Consider the following 26,988-nt stretch of genomic DNA (forward strand, 5'->3'; position numbering starts at 1 on the left):
GATAAGGGCTATGGTTCTTCAAAATCGGCTTGCATTAGATGTCTTATTAGCAAAAGAGGGCGGAGTCTGTAAGGCTTTGAAGGTTCAGGAATGTTGCACTTACATTCCAGACCTTTCAAAACCCCTTGAGAAAGTTATTAAGAACATAACTAATATACACAAAGAGATCGAAGACTTGAGTAGAGAAAATGTCTGGGAAAAGGTGGGCCACGGAATGAGTACAGTTGGAGGGTGGTTTTCCACCTTAGGCAAAAGCTTTATTTGGTATATCCTAAAGCCTATCATCATAATATTGATCTGTGGGATAATATTGTGGGGATTGGTGAGGGTATTCAAATGGTACAGAGCAAGAAGGTCAGAAAGGGCCCAAAGAGAACAGTTGCAGAGATTGGCTGCCATACAAGATAATCAGTACAGGAGCCTGAGAGCTCTGGAAGCGCAGAGAATGCCAGCAATAACTGCAGTTTAAATGTTAGTGATGACCCCGAGAGGTCATCAAAGGGGGGAACTGAGAGAGCGCAAACTGATATAAATGTATGAGTACATCACACTTACCTATAGTAAGCACAAGTCATGATGAGAAATGCCATGAGTGCTAATAGTATCTGAAATTATATTCTAAATGTATAGCTAATATAGAGATTTAAGTAGAAGTGGAACTAATACAGAAATGTGTGACATTATATGATTTTATTAGACGTGATTATTTTGAATCTATGTCGTGTAGCTGTTAACACATAAGATGGTCTGTGGTAAAACGCAGAACGTGGTAGGCCTCAGGGCCAGAGTTGGAGCTAAAAGGGAAGGTGTTTCTTTTCACGACACAGATTGTTTAACGTTTTTGGTCATTGCATTAATGGGCCATGATTTAGAGTAATGTTTTCTAAATAATAGAATAAGAGTTTTAACATGCTTTAATTAAATGAAGAATTTGAATGCTATAATCATAATGTGAAATATTGTAGGCCTGAAATGTTTTAGCATTGATTTACACGTACATGTCTGGGCTGAGAAATGTTGCAAGCCTTTTTAGAAGTCTATGAGAGTTGGGTTCTTGGCGGCAGATATCTGTCTGCAACAGGAAAGGGGGGATCCAATTATAAGTGAATGAATAGAGGTCTGTTCAGTAGACGGCCCAGACATGGAGGAGGGTTCTGGAATGTTTAAGGGGTATCAGCGGGCCGGAGAAGAGACTGAGAAGCAAGGTCAACTCTAACGTCTGAGGCCCAATACAAAGCATCATGGAAAAAGCCTGAAGTTGCACCACGTGAGAGGCGTTTCGCAAGGGGCGTCTCAAATGTTGTTGACTGTTTTGTATTAGGGACAGCACCCCTGGGTGGAGTTAGAGCAGAGACCTGAGGACCCTTTAGAGAGCGGATGGGTAGGCAGTGAGGGGTCATGACTGGAGAACTTTAGGTTTTCACCAAGAGACTTAGAGTGGGTGACTTCCCTTGGGGGTCATTCATTGCTGACACCTTTGTTAGGTTGGGATTTGGTTAAGTAGGGATACCATCTAGAACAGGGTAGGGACGCCTAACCTGTGTTTGTTTTCCTCCAACCTAAATGAAGGAGAGATATGCGTCTATGCTGATAGCTTTGCTATTTTTAGAACTTGTGTTAGTGATTTCTGTTGCTCGTCTGAGGGCTTTTCGAGAGCACATGTATGTAATTGGACCTGTGTATCTCGTGAATCTCATTCTGAGATGCTTGTATTTGCAGCTCATTATATCTTTACAATAAACTTTTGAAACCTAGAAGTTGTCCGTGATCTTTGAGAGTAGAGTCCTTTCTTGGGTGAACTAATTTGCAGATAGGTGTACTGTTTCCTTCCAAGACAGGCAATAAAGGTTCAGTCGACCAGATCGAGGTTTGGATCAATAGATATAAGGTATCGATCAAAATCTCGCCCTTTCAAGTTCTATCACAAGCAGTACAATATCTACATTTATAGTGACCAACAACGGATCACATTCTTGCAGCTCAGAAATACCAGATTTAATTGCATGTTCAACATAAACTTCCATTAGTCTGTCGTCAATATTAGGAGCACTTTTCAACACAAACAGCAGCTCTGCTATTTTAAGTTTGCTAGAGCTCAACAATTGCCAGTGTTTTTAAATACTTTTCCTGATGTCATTACTCAGATGTCCAAACTTAGTTACACAAACTGGGTTAGATAATGGCTTCTGACTTTCTTAATTAAAGGAGTTGTCTTTATTATTGTATCAAGCTCTGAAAGTCTTGGCGCATCAACCTCCTGGGGTAAGCACATGTATCATTCTCCTGAGGTACGCACATGCTATACATTTTGAGAATAGCACCCCTATCTCTCTTGAGAAGTCATTCTCTTAGTATAAGAAATTGCCCCTAGTGTAATTTGTCTCTCGGGTTACATAGAAGTGCACTACCACAATGTAGGGGTGTATTTCTATCAGTAGCTTCTTGGAGCATGCTGGTGTAGATATATATATTCTCAACCATCATTGACAAATCAAGGAAAAGTACATTTGACTCATAAAGGTTAACTTTAAATTGTAAATCTTCAGACTGGGAATTAAGCCATTCATGAAATACCGATAATGGATCACCTGTAGGTCACCAGATCATCAAACTTAGGGGCCCATTATGATGTCGGGCGGACCGCCAGGCTGGCAGTGGCCACCGCCGGCCTGGTGGAGGCAATCCGCCCGACATGCATGTCCTGACCGCCAGATTAGGATGGCAGAGGGGACAGCGGCGGACGGAAAGACCGTCGCCGCTTTACCCCCGCGGTGATAGATTAATATGGTGGCGGTGTCCAATAGACACCGCCAGCCATATTACGACGGCTAAATTTAGGGGCCTTTCCGCGGCGGCAATGCCGCCACGTAAAGGCAGGCGGTGATTGCTGCGGGCCCATCCACGGGGCCCCCAGGTGATGCCAGTGTTGGGGGTGCACATGGGGGGTACCTATGGTACCCCCCACATTTGCATATGCAAAGCGACAGGCACCACGCGGTGCCTGCCGCTTTGTATATGCAAATGCGTGCTGAAATGTTTATCATTGTGGCGGGTGGTGCTGAGTGCACCGCCCGCCACAATGATAAACATGTAGGATGTGCCTGCCACTGTGGCGGGCACATCCTAATTCCCCCTACGGGACCTCCGCCCTTAAGGCGGGCAGTCCCGTTCTCCGTTAGGGTGGCGGGCGGACAAAGTCACATTCTCATAAACTTGCTTAAAGGGATTCTCACTGTAATAATTTGTTTTGTCCTCAAATTGAGCAATATATATAAAATTGTCAGGTTTGGGCCACAGTTTGTGCCCATTGCATTCCCCTTAATTTGCTGATAGAAATGATCAACAAGGAAGTAATTAACTATCAGCGTTATACTTGCGCACTCAATTAAATATGCTGTTGGTACTCTGTGGGGTCGTGGCCTACCATACAATACTGATTCGACTACCTGCATGCATGGTGTTGGAGGACATTTGTGGCTTTCAATGTCACCAAAAAATCCTATCTTGGGTCAAACTTAAAACCTTCAATTTTTTCATTATTGCCACAACAAGCTGTCTCGCAAACAAAACATTAGTAAGGGGTACAAATGGTCTTAAAAAGAGAGTGGCTCCAGAATGGACTGGGAATCTGTTACAATTGGCAATGTATTTAAAGTCAGTATTCCTATTATTTGGATTGTTCAAGAACTGTGTTCATCTTACTCAGCCAACCCTCAAACAATGCCCAATCATTTGGAAGGTTTATTTCTCTCCTAATTGCTAGGGTAGGATCTGCTTGTAATGCTGGAGAATATTGGACATTAGCTGGCTGGTGATTAATCACAGCATTATAACATTTTCACTCTTGTATCAAAATCCCTCCCACTTTTGTCTGCCGGCTTGAATACATCAGGTTTTTTTGCCAAACTTTCAATGTCTGAGACACATTGTGTGACTAGTTCGATCTCATATATTTATTTTTGAGAAACAATTGTTCCAAAATGACACTGTGGAATAAGGTGACTTCTTTGGTTACTAGATGGCTTGTGGGAAAAAGCACAGATGGAAGTCTCGAGGCAGGGACTTCAATAATACAATCTGTTTTTGTGAACAATTGTTTCAATCCGATAGATCTAAAGCAACCAATACCAATACAATACAAAATAAATTCTATACAGCTCCATTCTTGTAAAGAAGGGGTAATTTATATACACTAGGACGAAATACAAGCCTTTACTTAACATGACAAACAAAAAATGGGTATCATGTTATCTCTCTCTGAATGAACCATCAGATCTTTTGTGTAATCTCTATTTCAATGAGCCATCATATTGTTATTCCTTACTTCTCCTAATATTGTCTCGGGGTCTGTGGTTTGCATGGTGGGTACTGGTTGTGATATCACCCTCGTTGTCCTTTTCTGTTTATCTGTGTGGCTGTTTGAATTGGTATTTGTGGTATAAGACTAAATATTAGTGAACTATGTTAGTAATTTATGAGATTATATTTTCTAGCAATGAGATTCTATTGTCGCGAGGCAGCACCTCTGTCCTGATGATGGTCTAAGATAAATGATGTGGAAGATCAAAACATCAACAGTTCTTGTTGATTGAGCAATTATATATAAATAATCTATAGTATCATTGTTTATTGAAGATGCTGATGGTTGTTCAACGGTGTTTTACCTTTTTACAAGCTATTTGTGTAAGGCTAAAATGGATGTGATTGTAATGGGAAATGCCAACAATAACATAACATAACATGTGTATTTCTACCTTACTGTGCTCACTCCGTAATCTTTTTTCTCAGCCAGTCTTTCCTGATCTGCTCAAAGAGTTTTAATAGAAAGAAGCTTAGGAGAAGGACCTTTACTCTGATGTCAGGCATTCTATGAGCAGCTTGTGCCGGCCCCCTGGGATCCACCAGAACCATGCCTAGTTCAGGAAGGATCTAAATGTTGTTTTGTTCGAACAATCTCATTTTGCTCTTGTTAGCGTCATGACAGAGCTCCCAAAGTTGAGTCCATGCTTAGAGCAATGGTCAGCAGATAATTTCTCGCTATTGCACACTATTCCTTTAGGGTTGCGCCTTAAAATGTGGTAACACATTTACTGAAGGTGTTAATTTCCCACTAGTTTCTTTTGACTTTTACATCAACAACATCCTCTGGATCATCGTTGTCCAGATTAACATGGCCACATAAATTTGTAGATTGCAACCAAGTAAGAAGTTCACACAATGATTCTCACGGACAGTCAGAGCTCCTTTGCTTGCCCCTCGCAAGGCAGATCATTCACTTTGAGGGCACCTGGCGATGGATACTTCCAAGAACTTAATAGAAAGTGTATTCTGGTTCTACTGGGCACCACACACTGCCCAGAGCTCATCACACCATGCTTTGATTTGCAAATCGCTCAATGCTCGCTACAGTTCTGTCTGCCCTAAATCAAATAACAGAAAAAAGAGCTCTGCACAGAATAGTAACTTTCAGACCTTGAAGAATTTTTCTAAGCAAAATCATGTTCAACAATTTGGGGATAGCAAAATAAAAGTTTGATGGAGAAAGCATAGAAAACACTGCACTCAAGTAACTTTACAAAAGTATTTATTTTTTTACATCAGACACTTACTATATTACTTCAGAGAATGAGATGAGGAAAGAAAAGTATTTTACAATATGTACATTTTTTAATTTACATAGTATATTCTGCTCTATTAGACATATATATGATTTGATACATTTACAAATGAATGTACACCCACCTGGATTACTAGATTAGCTGTTGTACAGATGGTGAATTCGCGTATTTTGCTTTGCACGTGATCCATAGACCAGGTAAAAAGTCACCAATTGACTTTACGGATAAAGACAGGTTCATGTTTTCAGTTGTAATATTTCTGCATGATGATACATCAATAAAAATATATTGTTTTATGTAAACAAAAAACACATACACCATCAGTTGCGACCTGTGTTAGGTCCCTGCAGTGACACAGCGGGATCAGGCATAACCAGTGGAGTGTGGAACTCTGTATGGGCAACACCTTTTCACGTGGAACTATCTTTGTCTGTGTCTAGAACACCCGAGGAATACTCTGGCATTCCCGCATTTGTGACTGAACCCTGAAGTATAGAACACTGTGTAGTATCAGTGCGTTGTCGTCCTGAATCTTATATTCCACAAGAGCCGCTTCTGTATGGAACATATAAAAATAAAACCAATATTTACAGTGCTTCAGTGCTTCAAAAACATTGCTGCTCGGAACTCTGTGCAGAAAGTGTACCACCACATCTAAGAATTATATTTTGACTGCAGCAATACTGTTTCTTATTGATTAAAAAAGGGAATGCTTACTTTTTGCATTTAGTAAACCCTGCAGCTTACATACGGAAAGATTACAAAACAAAAAAATAGCAAATATCATATTATGAAACATAACACCATCTTTTAGAAAATGCTGGTAATATATCTCAAAATTATTCATTTTGATGACCTTTCCTTCGTTTTAATTAGTGAGAAGGACAAACTAAGGGGCATATTAGCAAGAATCTCGTTAAAATTATCGCCCTTTTAGCGGCAGGAAACTGCTGCTAAAACGGCTTGCTAATATGCATTATAGAATTCCAATAGAAGCCCAGGTTAGATGTGCAGGACATCTAACCTGGGCTTCTATTGGAATTCTATAACGCATATTAGCAAGCCCATTATCGCCGTTTTATCGGCAGTTTCCTGCCACTAAAACGGCAATAATTTTAACGAGGTTCTTGATTATATGCCCCCTAAGTGTATTCCTTAGTTTGAGGCAAGCAAGTCTTGCTTCCCTTTGCCAACTTTCTTGAAATAGGGAATCACGGGGCGTTTGCTGCTGGAATGAAGATCTGCCTAATACAGGACCAGAGTCTCCTGTGAAAATTAACTCATGATTTAGTCAGAGCAACTCACTCTGGAGAAACTGATTATTGCCCAGTAGGTAAAACACAGTAATAGCTTGCAGGGCATAATAAAGGTCTTGTCAAGTAACTGTTAAGCGACATTCATATTTCCTAAGTGGAGGTTCAAATTTGATCACTTGTATTTCGTTTGAGTCCAAGTAGTCTTACAACTGAGTTTTGGTGTGAAGGGGTGTATATTGGATTGAGTTGGTGTCCTTTTAAACATAGTAGAACATTTTTTGTTTTTTTGCGTGAAATGTGCAGTAAGGTGTTAAAACCCCAGAAATGTACCCAATTATCACTGTTGGTATCTGGGCAACTGGAATTTCCACCAGAGTTAATGGAAGTTTGTCACAAACAGATAATAACTCAGCCCTATGTAAAAAAATATTTGCATTGTACAAAAATATAAAGACTAACATTTTATAAGAGTTTAGAAAAGGGGGAACAAATGATTGATAAATCCCAAGCTGCTGCAGTCTTTTCTCTGTTAAACAATTGAACAAGCGCCTCTGTTCAAACAACTGTGTAAGCAACTACTTCATTCTTGGCAAAGTCATTTTCTGACCACAGAAAACTGAAAGCAGGTTCTGGGTAAAGCTGTCTTTAGTGTTTTACATTCAAATCACCATCCGTGGTGGGCAGTCTCATCATCTGAGATGACGGACAGGCCTAAGCGCTTCATACATCATTGGATCCGCAGTGGTACCAGTTCCTGCACATTCATTTCTGCAGACCACTGAACATTGGCTGGGGTCTGTACGAGAAGGCATTTTCCTGAGGGCAGTTATTGTGGCAGGCACAGGTGGTGATCATCATCATGGGACGTTTGATGACCTTGCCTCGTTGGCACTGGAACTCAATCTGCGCTGTCTTCGTGGTGTGGGGTGTGCAGCAGCGCCCATCGCTACAGACCCCACAGAACTTGGGCTTGTACGCATAGATGCTGGTGCAGTTCTTGTACTCAAAGTGGATGGGATTCAGAGACTTCTTGGTTCGCTGGCATTTCTTTCCTTTCTAAAAGAAAAATACAGAGAAGCATTGGCAAAGGTAATTACTTTATACACTACGCTGTTGACACATTAGTACCATATGTTCCCACAATAATAATTTCCATAAAAAAAAGATGGAAGGAAAATAGAGTCACTGTGGGGACCAAACTAAGGGCCTGATTTACTTGGCCCTAGCGGCACTTCTGCCCCACCTGAGCGTACTTTTTTTGATGCTCTGGTGGCGTAATGTGTCACAGCATATGCAACGCGAGTTTAAGTGGCTTTTTATGCCCTTGTAAACAGTGCCCCTTTCACCCAGAACACTGCGTGAAAGGGGCATTCCATGGGTGTTGCTCTGAGTGTTCCCACACAACTCCCATGAAATCTGAAGCGTTCCCAGATTTACGAGGAATCATTTACCTGTGAATGAGTCAGATTCTAACGCCACACCAGCGGTGGTGTTAGGAAGTCGCATAGAGGAGAAATATCCGTATTTCTCCTTGTTCTTTCCTCTTTCTATGTGTGCAGTAATCTGCAACACAAATAGAAGGAGGAAATTGCCTCAAATAATTGATTTTGTGCAGAAAGGTGTCCATTCCTGCACAAAATTGATTGTCCCCGCAACGCAGCATGGTGCAAGGGTGCCTGTGTGTTGCTAGGCTGCTTTTTTAGCACAGCGGTCAGTTTAGGAGTGCATTCCTGACTTTTAGAATGACACTGTGCAGCACTGCAAAATTGCTTGCGGCACAGCCCTGCACCATTTTATTGTAAATGAGGCCCAAGGTTTCATCACACCTAAATGCCAAGTGGTCCACCATATTTTGTGGCCCGTTTGGCATTCTATTTTGGTTTTCATAAAAAAAAAATCAGAAGAGAACCAATAGACAAATTTTACTAATGTGCGCGGGGTTTTCTCTTAGGGACATGTGCACTTTTCCGTTCCTGAGGTTGGCATGCCTGCCACGGTGGTCCTTGGATGGAAAAATCAGTGATGGTTGCCCCACCCTAAATAGGGCAGTGTGGCCATCACTGAGACTCATCCATCCCCGTGTTGATGGCTGGGGTTCTTCTGTTAGAAACCCTGAAGTTCCTCCAACTCTTAATGAGGTGGGTGCAAAGCGAGCTTGGTGAGGAGAGAACACCACCACTTTATGACAGTGCTCCTGTGCCCGAAGTACAAAAGAGACCCTAACTAGTTAAACGCACCTGGGTGCCTTATTGTGCATAAATGATATCGAGCATCTATGTATCCTGTGAGTAACAACAAAAAAATACAAATCAAAGATGCAGCTGCTTGTGTTATAACCAGTGAAAATGCTCTAGTACTTTAGGTAAAGTGGCATGTTGACACTTAGGGGCAGATTTATAAGCCTGTTGCGCCTCATTTACGCCGCCGTTGCGTCACTGTTGTGACGCAGCGGCGGCGCAAATCCTGCTCCATGGTGCAGGAGTACTTACAACGTGACGCATCTGGGAGATGCGTCACATTGTAATGCCCTGCGCCACATGTAGGCGTTCCTGTGCAGGGGGGGAGAGGCGTTCCGGCGCAGGAACGCCTCCTAAAAGTGGCTGAGTGAAATCTACAAGATTTTACTCAGTCACTTTTAGGCCCATGCTGCGTCAAAACCCTGCGCCTGCCTGAAGCAGGCGTAAGGATTGACGCAGCATTAAATAGATAGGGCCCCCAGAGCATTGCTGGAGCTGCATCGCGCTTGCGACGCAACTCCAGCAATGCGTCACTTTTACTGCACAGATGCGTCACGCATCTGTGCCGTTTTTGCACCATGGTGCGCCGCATTGTAAATGCGGCGCATCCATGATGGCGGAGCTGTGGCGCACAATAACTGGCGCATCCCTGCTGATTTGCAGGGATGCGCCAGTTATTGTAAATATGCCCCTTAACATATCACCCCTTCTGCTCCTGCACCTGCCACTATGACAATGGAACACTTTCTACTCATTGGAGCAATCTAGTTTTCCTTTCTTAGGGGCACACTAGTGGGCTCCCTTGCCTACCTTCGCTTGAGGGATAGTACTGAATGAATGACTAAATTAATGAATAAATGAATGATGAATGAACGAACAGAGGATGTATCTTTAAATAAAATACAAGATCACCTAGCATAAAAACAATAATTCTTTGTTTGGGGCTCTGAATTTTTCTGCATTGACCACTGTCTGCGTCTCAAGGCACCAACATATACTGACAGCACCTTGAGCTCAATTCACAAAGATGTTGCTGTGAGTAGGTATGACATGCTCTTGTCAAACTTCTAGCTACTAATGAATGTTAGGAATAAACCAGCAGTACTCCAGGAGTAAGCGACAAGAGATCCTTTCTGAATCAGGTTCAATGAGAAGTGCTCTGAATACAAGCGTTCTATGGGAGTATTGATCAGCAGGCAGTGGGCTGTGCAGACTTCCTGGATCCCCAGTCCCTTCCATGTGGCTTTGCCACCTACCTTAGCAGTCTGCTTTTGATTCTCCTTCTGACAGGGTCGCACGATGCAGAGGCGATGCTGCTTGACCATGTCGCACCTAGGGTTCCTGTTCGTCACCCTGCTGGACATCCCCATTCCGCAGCTCTTGGAGCAAGCACTCCACTCCGTTGTCTGTTCGATGCAGTTCAAGCCTGCATCTGAGGCATCAATCCCCAGCGTGGCCTCCTGCCTGTAGGCTGCAAGATTACAACATTAATACAGCAACAAATGGTGAAACACACAAACTGATTGGACATGTAAGTCTACCAGCATGCATTCTTGCACACGAGCTGTTGTACTCACATCTGTCATTCGCAATAATGGTTCAGCATTAGGAAAATAACGTATGCTATTAGCCACAAAACTGAGGGCTGTATTTATGAGCCCTTTACGCCACTGTTGTGTCACTTTTTGCGACACTGCGGCAGTATAAAATATGCGCCACACTGCACCATATTTACAAAGTGACGCATCTAGGCAGATGAGTCACTTTGCAAATCACTATGCTACAATATACCTGCGTCAGGTATAATGTATGCAGGGTGGGCGTTCCCCTACAAAAAAGGCTCGTAGTAGTGGTGCTGTGAAATCTCTGAGATCTATTAATCTATTGTCAATTAAAGAAGTGTTAAGAAGTGCAATTATCTGATGATTAAATGAATGCTTCCTTCTTCCTTCTCCTTCCTGTCAACGTGTAAAACAGAAGGAAAAGGTGAGATACTGAAAAATGTTGTTATAAATAAAACTACTGTATAATAAAGAGAGTGAAATTCAATGAGGAAGGGCCTGAAAGAAATTATTTTGAGGTAATAATGTTGGTGATTTGTGTTTCACTATGCGACTGTTGAATAATTAAATGTTTGAAACAAAACATTTTTACAACAGCAAATAGAGCATCACCATTATCAGCAGATAAGTGTCAATTCTTGATGACCTACAGAGGATGATGGATGCCAGAGGTGAAGGATCACTTGGCTGCATTTGATACAATGGACCACACAATCCTATTTGAAGGACTGCACAACATTGGGCTCAGAGGAACGGTTTTGATCTGGTATAATTTTTATATACTAGAACACAAATACATTTTTCCTTTCTGATAAAAAAAATAACATCTTTTATGGGATCCCTCAAGGATCAAATGTATTTCTGTTGCTTTTTAACGTTTAGATGCGCGCTCTGGCCTCTTTACTGCACCATCTGGGTCTGAAGAATTTTGTATATGCAGATGTTATGCAGTTGATTTTTGGAATTTTCCCAGACATAAACCAATATAACCTTCTAACTATGAGGCTTGAGACAATCAGATTGTGGATGTCTATGAATTATTTAAAATTAAACCCTAGCAAAACTGAAATACTTCTACATCACCGACTTAACTATAATGGGCCAACCTCCAGCACTTTCTACCTTGAGTCCAGTCTTAGTCTTACTATGTACTAATAAAAAACACCATTAATAAACACTTTAAAAGCAGTCAACAATTGATTACGCTAATGCGGTCTTATTGACTGCACTTAAAAATGTATTAGGTGTGTACAGCTGATCCAGTAGGCAGTAATTTGACTACTCTGTGATCTGAGTTGACTCAGTTACTTCAGTAAGAAAGAACCTCACTGGCTACCAGTGCAGGACAGAACCATTTTTAAAGTTTTACTGAGCATATACAAGGCTGTTTAGGCCAACACTCTACTGCACAGAAATTATGCCTGACATCGTTCCAGCAGATATCTGCGATATAAAGTGCAAATACCTCAAGTTTGGACTTCTACTCAAGTGTTCGCACTGGCTGCTGCTACATTATGGAATACCTAGCCGGTTCGGATACGGAAACAACCCTCTCTTTTACTTTGTAAGAAATCTTTGGAGACGCACCACTTTGAGCTAGATTGACTTCACAGCCAATCATTCAACCTTAACAGTAATAACAAGAACCCTTTTTTGGTGACTGTTAATCTTAACAAATAACACCACACATAGTCAAAGTTCTGTTAAACCAGTGCAAGTCTATCCCTGTTAGTCACCAGTCTCCATTCTTTCTCGCGGATTTCACTTTCTTTCTAATTGCTTTGCAAACTACCAATATCAAGATAATGATGTTGAAGTATTAACACTCCAACAAACTTTGACTTGATAGATGGGCTCATCATATCCCCATTGATCTGAATAATGTTCTGTTAAATGCACAAACTGTCTTCCATTCTTTACTTTAGATGCCCTTTGGGATATGTGTATTTAATACATATGATGTATAGCACTTTTTTCACTTAAAAGTACAGTTCACAAATCGTTAACAGTTTTGCCAAGGTAGTACCAAATGATATTCAAGAGATTGGAGTAGAAACATACAGGTGGAAGAGTGTCTGCTCTTAGTTCATTCTCTTAAACCAATGCACATTATTTGCTTCAGTATATCAGTTAACATGCTCAGCTTTTTTATTTGAAAGCTGCAGCTCTTTTCCATCCCGAGTATTTCATGCTTAATGGTATCGGAGCTGCAGAGAACAGCAGAGAACATCTTCAACCGGAGGTGCTCTTTATACATCTCTATTGGGCATGGGAATTCAGACAAAACTGTATAGTAGAAACCAGGATATTATGGAGAAATGAGAAACTTGTAATTGGGACAGTACCAGTAATCACACTTAGCTTTCCCATGTTTATACTGCACTTGTTTACAATATATGGGGCAATTTGGGGCAGGGAGATAAAGGGAGAAAATGGGATTTACCCAAGATATCACTATGTATTGGTTAAGTGGCAAACCCAGGGGGAGAACCTTAGTGTCCATCTTAACCTGGTACCCAAATCACCATCTTGTTAGAAAGTAAACGGTAAGGGACTGTGTCTAAGAATCGATGCTTGCACCTAATATCCACCTTTGAGAAGAAACACACATTTTGCAGTACTTCATATATAAAATCTATTTACTGCTAGTTTGATTGTTGCTTTTAGATAATGTTCAATTTCCAGAGTTAGCCATTTTGTAAATATCATGCAAAACATGCTCATAAAATATGAGACAGGTGCATACACCAAATGAGGATCCTAAAGAAATGTGTTGTCTTACCTGCCATTGCAAAGCCTCCCAGATCCACTCCTGTCTTGTCACACACCCATTTGTCGCAACATTCTCCAGGCACCTGCACCTTTCTGGGGAAGGGACAGTCAGGGCCCGGAAGCAGCAGGTCCTGGTTGCAGCGGGGTACACACCCAATCTGCCCGTCCTGGCATGTGCACTGGTATTTGCAGCTGGGCTGGAAAGTTTCACCACTTTGGTAAATCACACCATCAAACACACAGTTATCTCCATCGAGCACTAAGGAATAAAAAAGGGTAGAATATATATTAACTGTTTTTTAATTCGTTGGAAAATCTAGGCTGCTGATGTGGTATGCATAGACTTTAAGATGGTGCACAAATATGGTTCATAATCATACTTGGTTAAACCTAAGAATTGGATTTGAGCAATCAACAAAGATACTAATCACCATCTCATCAATATGTCCAATTCACCCTGCAGACAATTATATTTTCCTTCGTTCATACCCACTTGGGTCCAGTCCTCTGCACTGTGGCAGATGGGAACTGAGAAGGTAGGAAAAGATGCATACTGCCTCTTGACGAATGTATGACTACAGAAACTATCCCCTACTACCATGACTGTGTGGGTTTGCATTTCACTAGTTAGGGTCTGTCAATCCCTATTTTATGAAATAGCTAGGAACTCTCTCTCTTTCCTCAGATATCTTGTGTATAAATGTGTATGTGTAATATTGAGATAGGAATCCTTTACAGCCTTGTGAAAACCTTTGACCCCCCTTTGCTATTTGTTCAGACTGAAACATGCTGGCACTCAGAAAGAAGTTGTGATGCATAGTTTCATGATGCATCCCTGGTTGGTTATTTTAATCTTAGCCTTGGTACCCTCAATAAGTAGAAACACTATTGGGTTTACCTTGAGGTAATTATACTAAAATATATATCTCTGTTTGTGTCCAGTAAGCTCTTACAAAGAATTCCCTCAGGAAGAGGTTGAGTCTGCCCTGTTGGTATCATCTTACCAGGATGGGGTGTGGTTTTTGATAATGAAGCATGCCACAAATCGTGGGTGAGGTGTCCTTATCCAGAAAATATTGGTTTCATTAGGAGTCTTGGCATGTGGAGATCATTCATTGAATCTTCGCACCTTAAATATTGACAATGTGTCACTATCTCGCACAAAACAGCACTTCAGAGGCTCTGGCTCATTTTTACGTCTGGAGAAGCTAAACTCTTGTGTTTAATACACAGGGAGTGTGCATTGGGTCAGCCCCTTCAAACCAATGGCTTACATGGCTGAGCCCCCTTTGGCCATCGACTTGAGACATTGTCAATCACAGTTTGAATCACACCACAAAAGTATTTTATTCTCACTCTTTTGCTATTGGTTGCTTGGTTTTATCCTTCTGTCTCCATGAAGTGCTTGTATTGCAATGCGCGAGGAACTATTTTACATCTGAAAAGTACACCCAATCATGACGCTTTTTGGCACATTTTATTTATTGTCTCATACGCATGTTAAAATCAAAAAGGTGACCTTTTTTGTTATTGTTTTCACAGCAAGACACATTAGTATATTTTATGCAAGAAAATTTGGTAGGGATTCAAATAGCCATTCCTCTTATAGTCTCCATTGGGAGAATGACTTGGCATCTCTAGCAACCATACTCATCAAAGCCACTGCTAAAATTGAGCACGTCTAGCAGCTCCCCAGGTCCTGTAGCCAGGTTGCTGCTTAAATACAAATTCCGCGCACACACTGTCCTTGCCAAAGCTAATAGGTCTGAATTGTGACTTGAAAATATGAGTCAAATCTATTAGCTTTGCCAGTTCTTCTTAAAACTGGGCACGTTCGTTACATTCACCCTAGTGGACCAATGACAATGCTGTGTTGACTATGGCCATTACCTGACGTGCTCAACACAACTGCCTCTGGTGAATGTGAATATGGATTGCCTACTACTCGTGGGTACGTTGGGAGGTTTGCAAACCGGCCTCAAGGGTGAATGTATGAATGCTGTGCCGGTTACAAGGGCAAAATGTGTAATGCATGGTGGTACTGTCCACAGACAAGCTTCCCTGGTTGCCTGATCAGAGCTGTTTTAAGGCATGGGCAAAGTGGGCTCTGGCCCAGGGTCCCAGCCTTTAAGGGGGCCCCATGATAGATACAGCTCCGTTCTGCAGGGTTTTGTCCTGGTGACCTTCACTAATTCTTAAACAGATTGTTCTAGATATCGTTTTCTTTTAATTTCTTGTTAATGTGGGTGATGTGTGAGAATATATTACAAACAATTTGCAGAAGAATGTATCTATGTTTCATGCAACATCCATAGATCAAAACAGGACCTCGCGCGTAAGAAATGGTAGGGTGTCACAGAGACGATTCACAGTAATATTAGTGACCTGCTGCTGTGTTACAATATTGAAAACACACGTCACTATCCCTGAATATTAGATGTTACAATAAGAACTTGGACAAGTGTGTCAGTGCGCTGTCAGTGGTCTTGTCAAAGAGGGCACGCAAGAGCTGAAATTGGACCATAAATTCAATGCTGTTCCGAACACAGGCCCCAAAAAATGTTTGGCCAAAGTCCCGTGACATCCTTGAAATGTCCCTGTGCCTGATTGGTGAGTATCTGAGCATTTATGAATGAGTGTAGAAGTTTCCAAATGAAGAGTCTCAGAGTGTGTGACTGAGAATAGGGCAGTGTGCAGATCTCCTGGAAGAGTGCCATTATGATGAGCGATTGGAGCTCAGGTCTTCCGGACACAGGAGTAAACGAGGAGTGACTGGCGCTCAGATCTTCCGGAAAATTGAGTGAAAGAGGGTTTATGACTCCTGTAAAGGAGGGTTGTTGGGCATGTATGCCTCATGGAATAATACCGGAACGAGGAGTGCTCCTACAGCAATAACTGAACGAGAAGTGCTCCTACAGCAATGCCTGAATGAGGAGATGTTGGTGTCCGGGTCTCCTGAATGAGTGGATGAATGAGGATGCACCATGTGAGGATCTCCTACATGAATGCCTGAAAGAGGAGTGATTGGTGTACGGTCCCCTGGGTGAGTGGATGAATGAGGATGCTCCGTGTGCGGATCTCTGCAGTAATGCCTGTATGAGGAGTGATTTGTGTCCGGTCTCCTGGGTGAGTGGGTGAATGAGGATGCACCATGTGAGGGTCTCCTACAGTATGCCTGTATGAGGAGTGATTTGGAGTCCGGGTCTCCTGGGTGAGTGGATGAATGAGGATGCACCATGTGAGGATCTCCTACAGTAATGCCTGAAAGAGGAGTGATTGGCGTTCAGGTCTGCTGGATGAGTGGGTGAATGAGGATGCTCCATGTGCGGATCTCTGCAGTAATGCCTGAATGAGGAGTGGTTGGTATGTAGATCTCTTGCGTGAATGCCTGGTTGTGAGGTGTGGCTGTTGTGCAGAGCTAGTAGATGGATGTCTGAATGAGGAGTTAGTGGTGTGGATTAGGTGCAGATTTCCTGGATAAATATTTGAATAAGAGATGCTTCGTGTGCATCTCTTCTGGCTGCGTGTCAGACCGAGGCATGACAGGTGAGCAGATCTTCTGGATGAGTGAATGAATATCTAGCAATGTTTTTCGAGCACAGACCATAACCTCATTGAAAAGGGCAGTATGCACAGATTATATGCAATTAAAAGGAGCACCGATTAATACAGAGTGCACATCAGCATAAAACATTTTAGAAAGTGGAACACTCAGATTGAAAATTCAAGTCGTTAATGTCAAAATGATATTGAGTAAACCCAGTAAAAACACAAAAGTCACAAATTAGCCAAGTGTGGTGTGCGTTCTATAGGGGATTCCAATGCTCCTGTGACAGGCAATGCGGAGTGCCAGAGGAATACTGTGAGTGCACACCTCATGGCAGAACCCATGCTCAGCTCATTTGTATCCAATATGCTGTGTGCGCGTGGGACGTACCAAACTCCAGTAAGACACGTCACCCCCATTCAAACGAGCACGTTTGCACATAGTAGCCACAACAGTTCATTAAAAGTGACAAAACATTGGGGTGCCAGTTTAATAGACACGATGACAATGCACTCATGCGCGCGATTGACTGAAGCTGGAATCTCCTGACTGAGTGTGAATGAGCAGTAAGAAATGGGTGTGCAGACCCTCTGGAGGAGTGAATGAATGAGGTGTGGCTGGTCTGTAGATTTATTGGGAGAATGTCCGAATGAAATGAGTAGTGTTTTGTGTGCATATCTGGTGGATGAAAGACTGAATGAACACTCAGCGCAACAGAGTCACCTGTGGAATGATGAGGAGTGGCCCTTCTGCAGATGTCCTGGGAGAGTGCCTGAGTGAACTGAGAGTGCCGGGTGTGCAGATCTCGTGAATGAGGTGGAGCGAGTGTTGCGCCTGTCTCATGGATGAGTGAATGGTTGGCTGTTGTGGAGATGTTCTGAATTGAATGCATGAATGAGGAGTGCCCCCTGCATAAGTCGCGCTCACAAGACGCTCTCTTACCCATGCAGGTGCCCAGTCCCGCGGCGGGCGAGGCGCCGTGGTCGCAGTAGAGCCCGCTCTCCTCGTGGCACGGGTGCACCTCGGAGCAGCTCTCCCCGGCCTGGCGGGCGCACACCGGGCAGCAGGCGCATCCGTCCAGCACCACGGGCACCCCGGGGGCGCAGCCCAGGCTCTCCTCGTCCTCGGCGGGGCAGGGCCCGCACTCTGCGGGGCAGCGCTCCCCCTCCGCCTGTAGGGTGGGACGATAGGGACATGATCAGCCTGGGAGCTTTCCTTACAGAGCGCTGCAATATGCATCATCCATTCATTCATTCATTCTGGTGACAGAGACCCGAGGGAGCAGAGAGAGGAATTTTCCCGGGACAAAGGGCTGATCCTATAGGAGTCTGCAATCCCCATCTACCCTCGGACCCGCCACACACACCGGACATCCTGTCTTGTGATGCCAGGGACTAGAACAGCTGGATCCGGCAGGATAAACTAACACAGATCCCTGAAATATCACTCAACCAACCCCCTTTTCCGGGACAGAGGGCAGAAGCTACTGGGTTCTGCGGACTACTATTCCTAGTTTTTCGCCTTGAAGGGCGCCCTCGGGACAGCACTTCTTTGCAATGCAAAATCACCACTTTTGTACACAGACATACAGGCACGCGCGCGCGCAAGGACACACACTGAGTAAAAAACTTATGCGGAGGGGCTCCAAAGGATGCTGCTGAATTCCGGGATTGCCATATACAAACGTACCTTATCTTTATTCCACCTCATACCTCTTTCTCCCACCATCATACACTTCCTGCCTTTTTATCTCACTTCCATCTCTACTTGTTGATCCCTTGGTACTGTTTTTCTAGCTTTCTTTGTATTCCTTCTCCTTTCTCCGTTTTCTGCCTTTCTCTCTTTCGCCCCGGGTCAAACTCTAATGAAAAATAAGTCCAAGTCCCCAAAAACTACTGCCGTTGTGCCCACCACACCACCTGCAATCATGGTAGCACATTAAGTGCTGCACACACGTTGCCTATCCTCTTTCTGGGCAGACGCAATGCTTTAAATGGGCAGGTGCTGTCCGGTACCGAGCACCTGCCCTTCTCAGCACTGCTCTAATGCTTGCAGAGGGAGAGTATCGGGGCTTCTGAGGAGAAGCAGGTACTCTAAATAGAGAGCAGCTCAATGCACGTCACACACACGCTCGGACACACGCACACGCTTCTTCCACTGAGGATGGGACCAGCCGCGGGATGCACACTTGCCTCTCTGAGCAGAAAGAGAAGGACCAGGGCCAGGCACTGCTTCATCGTCACGCACTGCATGTCGTGTCTTTTTCCGGCGGAGACGGGACTGACTGCAGCTCTTCCTCACTCCTGTAAGATGTCTCTCCCTCGCCTCTCGGGCCATTATATGGGGCATCCTCAGGACCACAACACCCCCGGCTCCCTCCCCACTGGCTGCTCGAAGGAGACGGGGGGGTGGGCCAGGCGGGGGTTGGGCTTCAACCCTCCCACTCTCCCCCTCGCGTGTCTTGGGCCTCGGCCAGCGTCATACCTGCATGCCAGACCGGTGTGGTCCCCAGGCCCAGGGCCAGCCTCTGCTGACAGGAACCCGCCAGGAATGCGCGCGCGGAAGGGGCACCGAACAAGGCCAGACTCTTCCAACGAGACCAGTCTGCAACATGGGAAACTATTTTGTTTTTGTCGAAAGCTGAGCTGGTCAAAGACGGAAAACTTCCCGTGCCAGCATTGTTCACGGTTTCCCATTGCAGGTTTTTGAATGCCTGCTCCCATTAGCCTGAAGGCTCTAGAGCCGCTTGTATTTGCTGAGGGAAGGCGGTGCACTGGACAGCACGCACCCGCGCATTCGCTGTTAACCAGGATGTCTTTTAAATCGTAGCAAAAAGTAAGGTGGACTGGACTCCGGCCGCGCGCTTGTCACACCAGCGAATAAATAGACCGTACCTTTACATCAAAATCCAGTGGTTTCTATAGCTCTGTATACTGTTGTTTTGCCAGTTTTGAAGAGCGTTCACTTAGTGAAACGAGTGCACCGAGAAAGAGCTACATTGATATGCTCAGGATCACTCACTATGGTAGAGTGGAGAAGCCGAGAGTATAAACCATAATATGCCCAGTACAGAGTATACCCTTACACCAATATACACTTCGACTACAAATCCTCAATGACATTGTTTAATACGATTCAATTATTTTTTCTCAACTTCGCGTTTGTGTGCGAAGAGCACGTGCAGGGGCGTAGCTGGGGGCGGGGGAGGGTGGATCTTGCCCCGGTTACTTACCGGTAATCTTCATTACTCCGAGTATAGTCTTCCTCGCCACATGACTAACATAGTGAACTCATGTGGCGAGGAAGACTAACGAGGAGGTAATGCCCCGGTTACTTACCGGTAATCTTCATTACTCCGAGTATAGTCTTCCTCGCCACATGAGTTCACTATGTTAGTCATGTGGCGAGGAAGACTAACGAGGAGGTAATGGTGTGTGTAGTTGGCTCCATGGGCCTCCAGTCGGGCTAACAGTGTATGTCGTCGGTGTATTGGTCTAGGATGTCCTGGGGCCACTGCGCATGAAGCAAGGTAGGCATAGTGGATTGGACACACAAATAACGCCACACACACAGACAGTGATATAGTGTGTGCCAAGACCCCGGGCGGTCATGCGCCCTTTTATTCATACCTTCGGGCACACCCACCCTCCGGGTGCATGCAAACTGCAACAAAGTATAGTGCGGGCCGGGTGGCTCCGTCACTACATCCCTCCTTTCCTTCAGATGCAATGCTGCCGAATGTTCACACCACCTTCTTCGGGCATACAACATACAAAGTCCTGGAGTTTCTGACTGGGACCATACCTCTTGCCCCGGGAGTTGTTGGTAGTCCCTGTCCCAGCCATATCTTCTGCGGACAACAAGGGGCCCACCCTGATCATTGGCTGCTCTCCAGCTGCTGGTATGCTCTCCTCTCGACCTCTTTGCAAGCAATCCCCATTGCCCCTGAGGTGTTGGGTGGTGACATTATTTCTTCTCCTTCTACTTCGCCTCCGTTGTCACTCCCGTTCTCTCCCCTTGGATCGATACTCACTTTCTTGAACCAGGAAACGTTTCTTGCAATGGTGTGATGTCCACATCGGGCAGAAACCATGGTTCCCCGCTCATCCATGACTTCCCACACCTCCGACTCATACAGAGTGCGATATTTCCACCTGGGATGCCGATCCTTCAGTATGAGGCGGTCTCACACTCAAATGTCCATAACCATTGCCCTTCGCGCCTGGCTCGCCTTCTCGTGGGAGGTTGCTCTCCATGCCTGCGCAGCAGCTTGATCCAGGTCCTTTGGACACCACGACGGGTCTGTAGAATGCTATCCCGGGGAACCCTCCGGAACAGCAGAAGCGCTGGGCCACACCCTGTTGTGCAGTGGGGTGTTTGACTATATGCTCTCAGGAACTGTTGCAGGCACTGTTCTGCGTGTTCATCTCTCTCCATTATGATTCGCAGGGCACAGTTCATGGTCCGCATGAAACGTTCAACCTCTCCGTTGGTTTGCGGCCACTGCAGAGCGATCTTGTGATGCTTGATGCTGTGGGATGCTAGATACTCTTGAAAGTCTCTAACCTGGAAGGGGGGCCCATTGTCTGATCAAATTTCCGTCGGGAGCCCTATCATCATGAAGATTCGGTCCAGGGTGGTCTTGACCTGAGGAAAAGAAGTGGACGCCACTACCTCCACGAGCGGGAATTTTGAGTGTGAGTGGATGAGGACGAGTGTGCTCCACCCATCTGGGAATGATCCAAAATCTATGCTAACCTGAGGCCACCGGTCGAGGCACGCTCTTCTGTGATGACTGGGTGAGGAACAGGGTCACTGCTGGTGATGTTGCATGGAAAGCGCGAATGGTGTCTTCTACCAGGGTGTCCATGCCAGGGAACCACACCTTGTTTCGGGGATGAGCCTTCGTTTTGGCGATCCCCTGGTGCTCTGCGTGTACAAGGTCAACTATTCTCTTCTGCAGGCTCAGAGGAATCACTATCGCAGAACCTTGCAGAATTACTCCGTGTGATCTTTGCTCAGCTCAATGCGAACCCTCCATAAGTGTTGGTACAACATTCTTTCATCTTCCGTCAAACCCCAGCGTTTTCTTCACCTTAATCAGGCTTTCATCGGCCGAGGTGGCACTCCCTACTTCCTCTAGCATGAGTGCTATCGGGCAAGCTTCTTGAGACATCACCCGGACAAACTCCTCGGTGTGTTCTTCATCAGTGGACTGTCTGGCCGGCACAGTCCTGACTGGATGTCACGACAGGAGGTCAGCGGGGTTGTTAACACCAGGGCGGAACACCACTTTGAACTGGTAGGCCTACAACTGGACTGTCCATCTCTCGAGTCGGGGAGGCGCCAGCCAGGCGGTGCCCACAAAGAGGGTAATCAACGGCTTGTGATCCGTCACCACACAAATCTCCTGCCCAAAGAGGTACTGTTGAAAATGATGACATGCCCACTTACTCACCAGAGCTTCCCTCTCAATTTGGGCATACCGCTGTAGTGTAGTTCCTATTATCCCAATAGGCTCTGCGCATTGGAATAATATCTTCAATAGTATAGACCTAGGGCAGAGGTTAACTAGGTCTTCTACTGACGATATTAGACTTAAAGTTTTTGGTTTTGCCAGCTAGCTCAGAGTTCACTAGAAACTTTCTCGAATAGGCAAGGAGGAGTTTAACCTCCCTGGATAGACAAGAAGGGATTTAGTTTCTGACAACCATAGAACATGACAACTTTGCTCTCCCCTAATCAAGAGTGTATCTCTAGAGTCGTGTGAAAACAAAAGACAACTTGTTTTACTCAGTCAGTACGTGCATTCTTAGTTTCACCAGATTGTAGAGAAAAGGAAGAGACGGGCGTGTTCAATAAAAGATGGTATTTATTGATCAGTCTCTTTTCTCGTACAAGAGAAATGAATCGATATTATTGCGATACTTATGGTTAAGTAAAGTGCATACAATAAAAGCAGGAGTATAAAATAATACTGCAGAAGCATTGATATGGTTTCTAAGCCATATGATATTTAAAACTGATAAAATAGATACATACATATATACATTTGATTAATCGTACTCAACTGGTGCTTCTAACCATGCCTACCCCAGTGTACCTGACCTAAGCCTAATACGTGGGCGGGAGTAGATAAGTAGCAGTTTAAGTTAAGTTTGTTTTGCCAAGGGACTGACTCAAGAATTCTCTGCAAGGGGTTGTTCAGTTCTGTACCTGAGATCTAGAATGATTGAGGGCTGGTATCTCTCGTCTCTGGTCTTGATATTCCAGCTGCCTGCGAGGGCTGCTTGGAAGCGCCGGAGCTGGATTTCTCGGCAGGAGAAAAGCAGCGTCTCGTTCTCAGCGCGTCAGGAAGGCGGGGCAGCGCGTGTGGGCTTCGCTCTCTGCTGGGCTCCTCAGCGCGTCTCGCTGCTCCGATCTCGTCACCACCGCGTGTGTTTGCTTAAAGCAATGTCGGTAATATTTATACCTATAAGGTGCAGAGATTGACGTAAGGATGGACATGGATACGTCAATAAGGATGTCATACGAACGGGCTTGTTCGCACATTCTTTTGCTGAAGTTCTCGGTGAAATCAAAACAATGGCCGCAGGGATTTTCCCAGGTTGTCATAGGTTTGATTTGTTTTGAGAACTCCGTATGCCTTATCAGGGGCTGGAGGAATAGTGCTTGTCTAATTAGATGGCATGCGTTATGACCTAATCAGATAACACGTTTCTGTGCCGTGGTGTGGCTTAATCAGATAACTGTTTTTGCACCGTGGGTTGGCTGCTAGTTATTTATTAACCAGAACAGGGTCAGGAATAGGGGGATCGATACAGAACCTATAGGAATACATCACACCCACTCCACGCAGACTATGTCCATATTTACAAGATCTAGGCATAGTAAATATACTAGTAGAGCATGTGTATACTGTACCACCCCAAAATACATCCATATGCATTTTGAAAACATGAAATATACGAAAAGATATATATATGCATTATATGCACTCAAGCAGTATAACAATGCTAAATAAATCACGCATATTCATACATCATTATTAATAAAATATGAAAATTACACATGAAATGGCTCTTAAGACAGAAGAAAAAAATGCGAGACCATTTCATCACAAAATAAAATATATTTGAACATGCCAGAGGGCAGCTAATGTCTCTAAAGTTCCTAAAATAGAAATTTAGTTCCCTAAGAATAGTTTCTACTTTAAGCAGAAGATAAGTGTCCCGAAAAACTGCAAAATATTTTTGGGGCCGCTGAAAAAATTATGTTCCGCTGTCCGTAAACTGGAAAAAATTGTTCATGATACTTTATTATCAAAGTTGAAGGCCAAATTCAGGGTGTTGGGAACGCCGTGTGCTAGTCTGCTCAAAGGTTATTATTTCTGCTCTGGTGAGAACATCATATCATTTAGACACTCGAAAAAACTGTCAACAGCTTCCTGCGAAAGTTCCATTAACTCGGAAAAAGATGTTACCATGCATTCATGAGCATGATTGCCTTCATTGATGTTTTGATCAGCATAGCTGACAGAAGGTCGTACCTGATCGATGCTGCTTTCATCTTGAACCTCACTACCCCTCAATCGTAGTGGTGAAGTCTCCACGAATGCCGTCATCAGGATTGGTAGCCGCAGGGGACAGCACAATGCATGAGCTGTGACCGGACCCAACAAAGTTTCTGCATCCATTGGCGCATCCGATTGTAGCGTCAGACAGATGTCCAACACGCATTCTTCTCCGCATAGCAAGCACCTTAATACAGGTAAAACACAGCTTTGCCACATTGGTCTAAATGAAAGAAACCAAGTCATGTTTAGGTTTTTAAGCCGGGACATTCCAAGGATTTTAGATATCCGGTCCCGGTATCCAATGGCTAGGATTGTTTCTTCCCTTGTCGCAGGTGTTTTGTCTGTGACATGGTTTGCCATAACGAAATAACAGAATCAAAAATAGGATTCCTGCCACTAGTCCCAAAAGGAGAGGAAGTCCACCAAAGATGGAATGGACAAAGTCCGGAAAAATACCCAGAATGGCTTTAAATGGTGTTAAAGCCCCCGAAAACACTGTCTTAAATACATTTGAGACTCCACTGGTATCAGAAATATTTAAGATTTCGTTCAGGATTTCTGCGAAATGTATGGGGGAATTAGTTGATAACAATGAATGAATCTCTGCCGTTGTCCTTGCAACTTGGAGATCATACGTTTCTTTTGATGACGTGAGCCTGGTCGGCGTCTGAAGGAGCACTGTTTTCATTCTGCTTAAAGTATCAACTCGAATGGAAGCAATTTTCAAATTCGGCCATAACCTTGCCTCCCTGTCTGGCATTGCGCTGGGGAACAATACTCGTTCACAGCACATAACCTTCGCAGTCATAGTTATGAGATAAGCTATTCCGGGCACCAAGCTACAACATCTGCGGTCTACGATTATAATGTAACTCCCGTTCGATAGTCTCCTAAAGAATGGTTCTATTTGTGTTGCAGGTGTGCCTAGCTGGTGACATGAAAGGTTATTTGAGGACCCTTCACAGGCTCCGTGTAAACTAATACCATTACACAGAAGTGTACCGCTTAGTGACATGGCACAATTATCGCCACTAAGAAACACTTTCCGGCCTTTATTACTGACACAAGCATGTGAATAGGGCAAGTTCCATGTTGACTTAATGTACCCTTTACCCAATTTTTCGTACATGCCAGCCTGTATATATTTTTGGCAATATTGAAACCTGAAAGTAGATATTGGAATATTAATTATTCCATGTATTATCCATTCACTGACAGGTCGTTCTGACATTGTCAATGGTAATCTCTCGAGTTTCTCAATGCTCAGGATTGTATAATCAGCACCCTTCTGTGCCATACTGATTTGTTTATCAGTAAGGTTAAAGATATTGAACAGTGACGTTGTGTTGATTAAACGCCAAGGCACATAGCCTGAACGCAGATTTTGTAACGTCCAGCCAAGTTGTACAATAGAACGCAATTGAGACTGACCGTGTTGTAACAACAGTAAGTCTTGCGATATTATGTCGATTGCTGAAGACACAATGCTGTCCAAAGAGTATATTCTGGAGGACAGAGTCATTAACCCATTGTCCACTACAGAAAGTGATTTTTCCAAATTAATACGGTCAATTTCCCGTATTCTCTCTGATGTTTCAATTTGAGTTATTTTCCAGGCTTCGTTATAAGCTGCATATACAGAGGCTGCTATGAAGCGTTTTTGACGCTGTTTGCGCGGTCCCATAATGAAGTCACGCAAGTCAGCACCATCAGTAAGTAAAGTCAGGTGTTGCTTAATTTCTGCCAGTGTGGATGTTTGTAGCCATTGAAGGCAGAGCTTGCCCACACTGTATGTGGTAATTATCCCTGGGTGTTGTCTTTGGGAATATCTAGGGTCTGGCCTGGTCAATGTGAACCCTTGGATTTTGTTCAGGAATCTGTCTTGACAGTTATTTGTATCTGTGGGCCAGATCAACCACTTTTTCCAATCAGGATGTGTTCTGTTTTGGCTTAATATATGGTTTACGTCTATCTCAACATCTATAGAGCTATTACTGTTCATTGATGGCTTTGGAATAGACGGTTTGTTTAAGTCTTTGATTTTGGCTAGGCCAAGACAGGTAGTTTGTTGAACAGTGTCATTCAAAAATATAATTTGTTCTGGGATCATGCAGGCTCTAAACAATGATTCTATACCTTGTACTTGCCATTCCTTTGTACCCCAAACACTTTTTACTTCAACATTTTTGTCCCAGTATTCAAAACCAAATGTACTCATTTGCTCAAAAAACGAGTCTGAATATATCAATTTAGTGTTTGTAAGCATGGTCTTTGTACCTGTCTTATTTGATAATTTGAAATAAAATGTTTCTGCATTGCTTGTGTTGAACCCTGAAAAAGATGAATATTTGTCATAAAAAGTTCTTGAGCTACCTTTTGGAGGGGTTGCACAGTGTTCCCATTGATTATAATTCAAAACA

At 43.9% G+C, this 26,988-nt stretch overlaps 1 protein-coding gene across 1 annotated transcript; it reads right to left on the reverse strand.

The window, feature by feature from the left end:
• Positions 1-6,688: 6,688 nt before the first annotated feature.
• On the reverse strand, positions 6,689-20,837 carry CCN3 (cellular communication network factor 3). The gene is made up of 5 exons (XM_078686142.1): positions 20,766-20,837; positions 17,935-18,163; positions 13,456-13,704; positions 10,368-10,582; positions 6,689-7,930 (listed from the first exon to the last, which is right to left on the reverse strand). The coding sequence occupies exons 1-5, from the start codon at positions 20,835-20,837 to the stop codon at positions 7,637-7,639; spliced, it is 1,059 nt and encodes a 352-aa protein (XP_078542268.1). The 3' UTR covers positions 6,689-7,636.
• Positions 20,838-26,988: the final 6,151 nt, after the last annotated feature.

The sequence above is a fragment of the Lissotriton helveticus genome, chromosome 4_1, assembly GCF_964261635.1.
Source record: "Lissotriton helveticus chromosome 4_1, aLisHel1.1, whole genome shotgun sequence".
NCBI classification, from domain to species: domain Eukaryota; kingdom Metazoa; phylum Chordata; class Amphibia; order Caudata; family Salamandridae; genus Lissotriton; species Lissotriton helveticus.

Excerpts from the sequence above, each read along its gene's own strand:
- CCN3 (XM_078686142.1), bottom strand. The coding sequence starts at position 20,837 with ATGGCTGGGACAGGGACTACCAACAACTCCCGGGGCAAGAGGTATGGT. Across the intron at positions 13,705-17,934 it reads GGGACTGGGCACCTGCATGG|TGCTCGATGGAGATAACTGT; the intron begins GTAAGAGAGCGT and ends TTTATTCCTTAG. Across the intron at positions 7,931-10,367 it reads ATCAAAAGCAGACTGCTAAG|AAAGGAAAGAAATGCCAGCG; the intron begins GTAGGTGGCAAA and ends TTTTTCTTTTAG.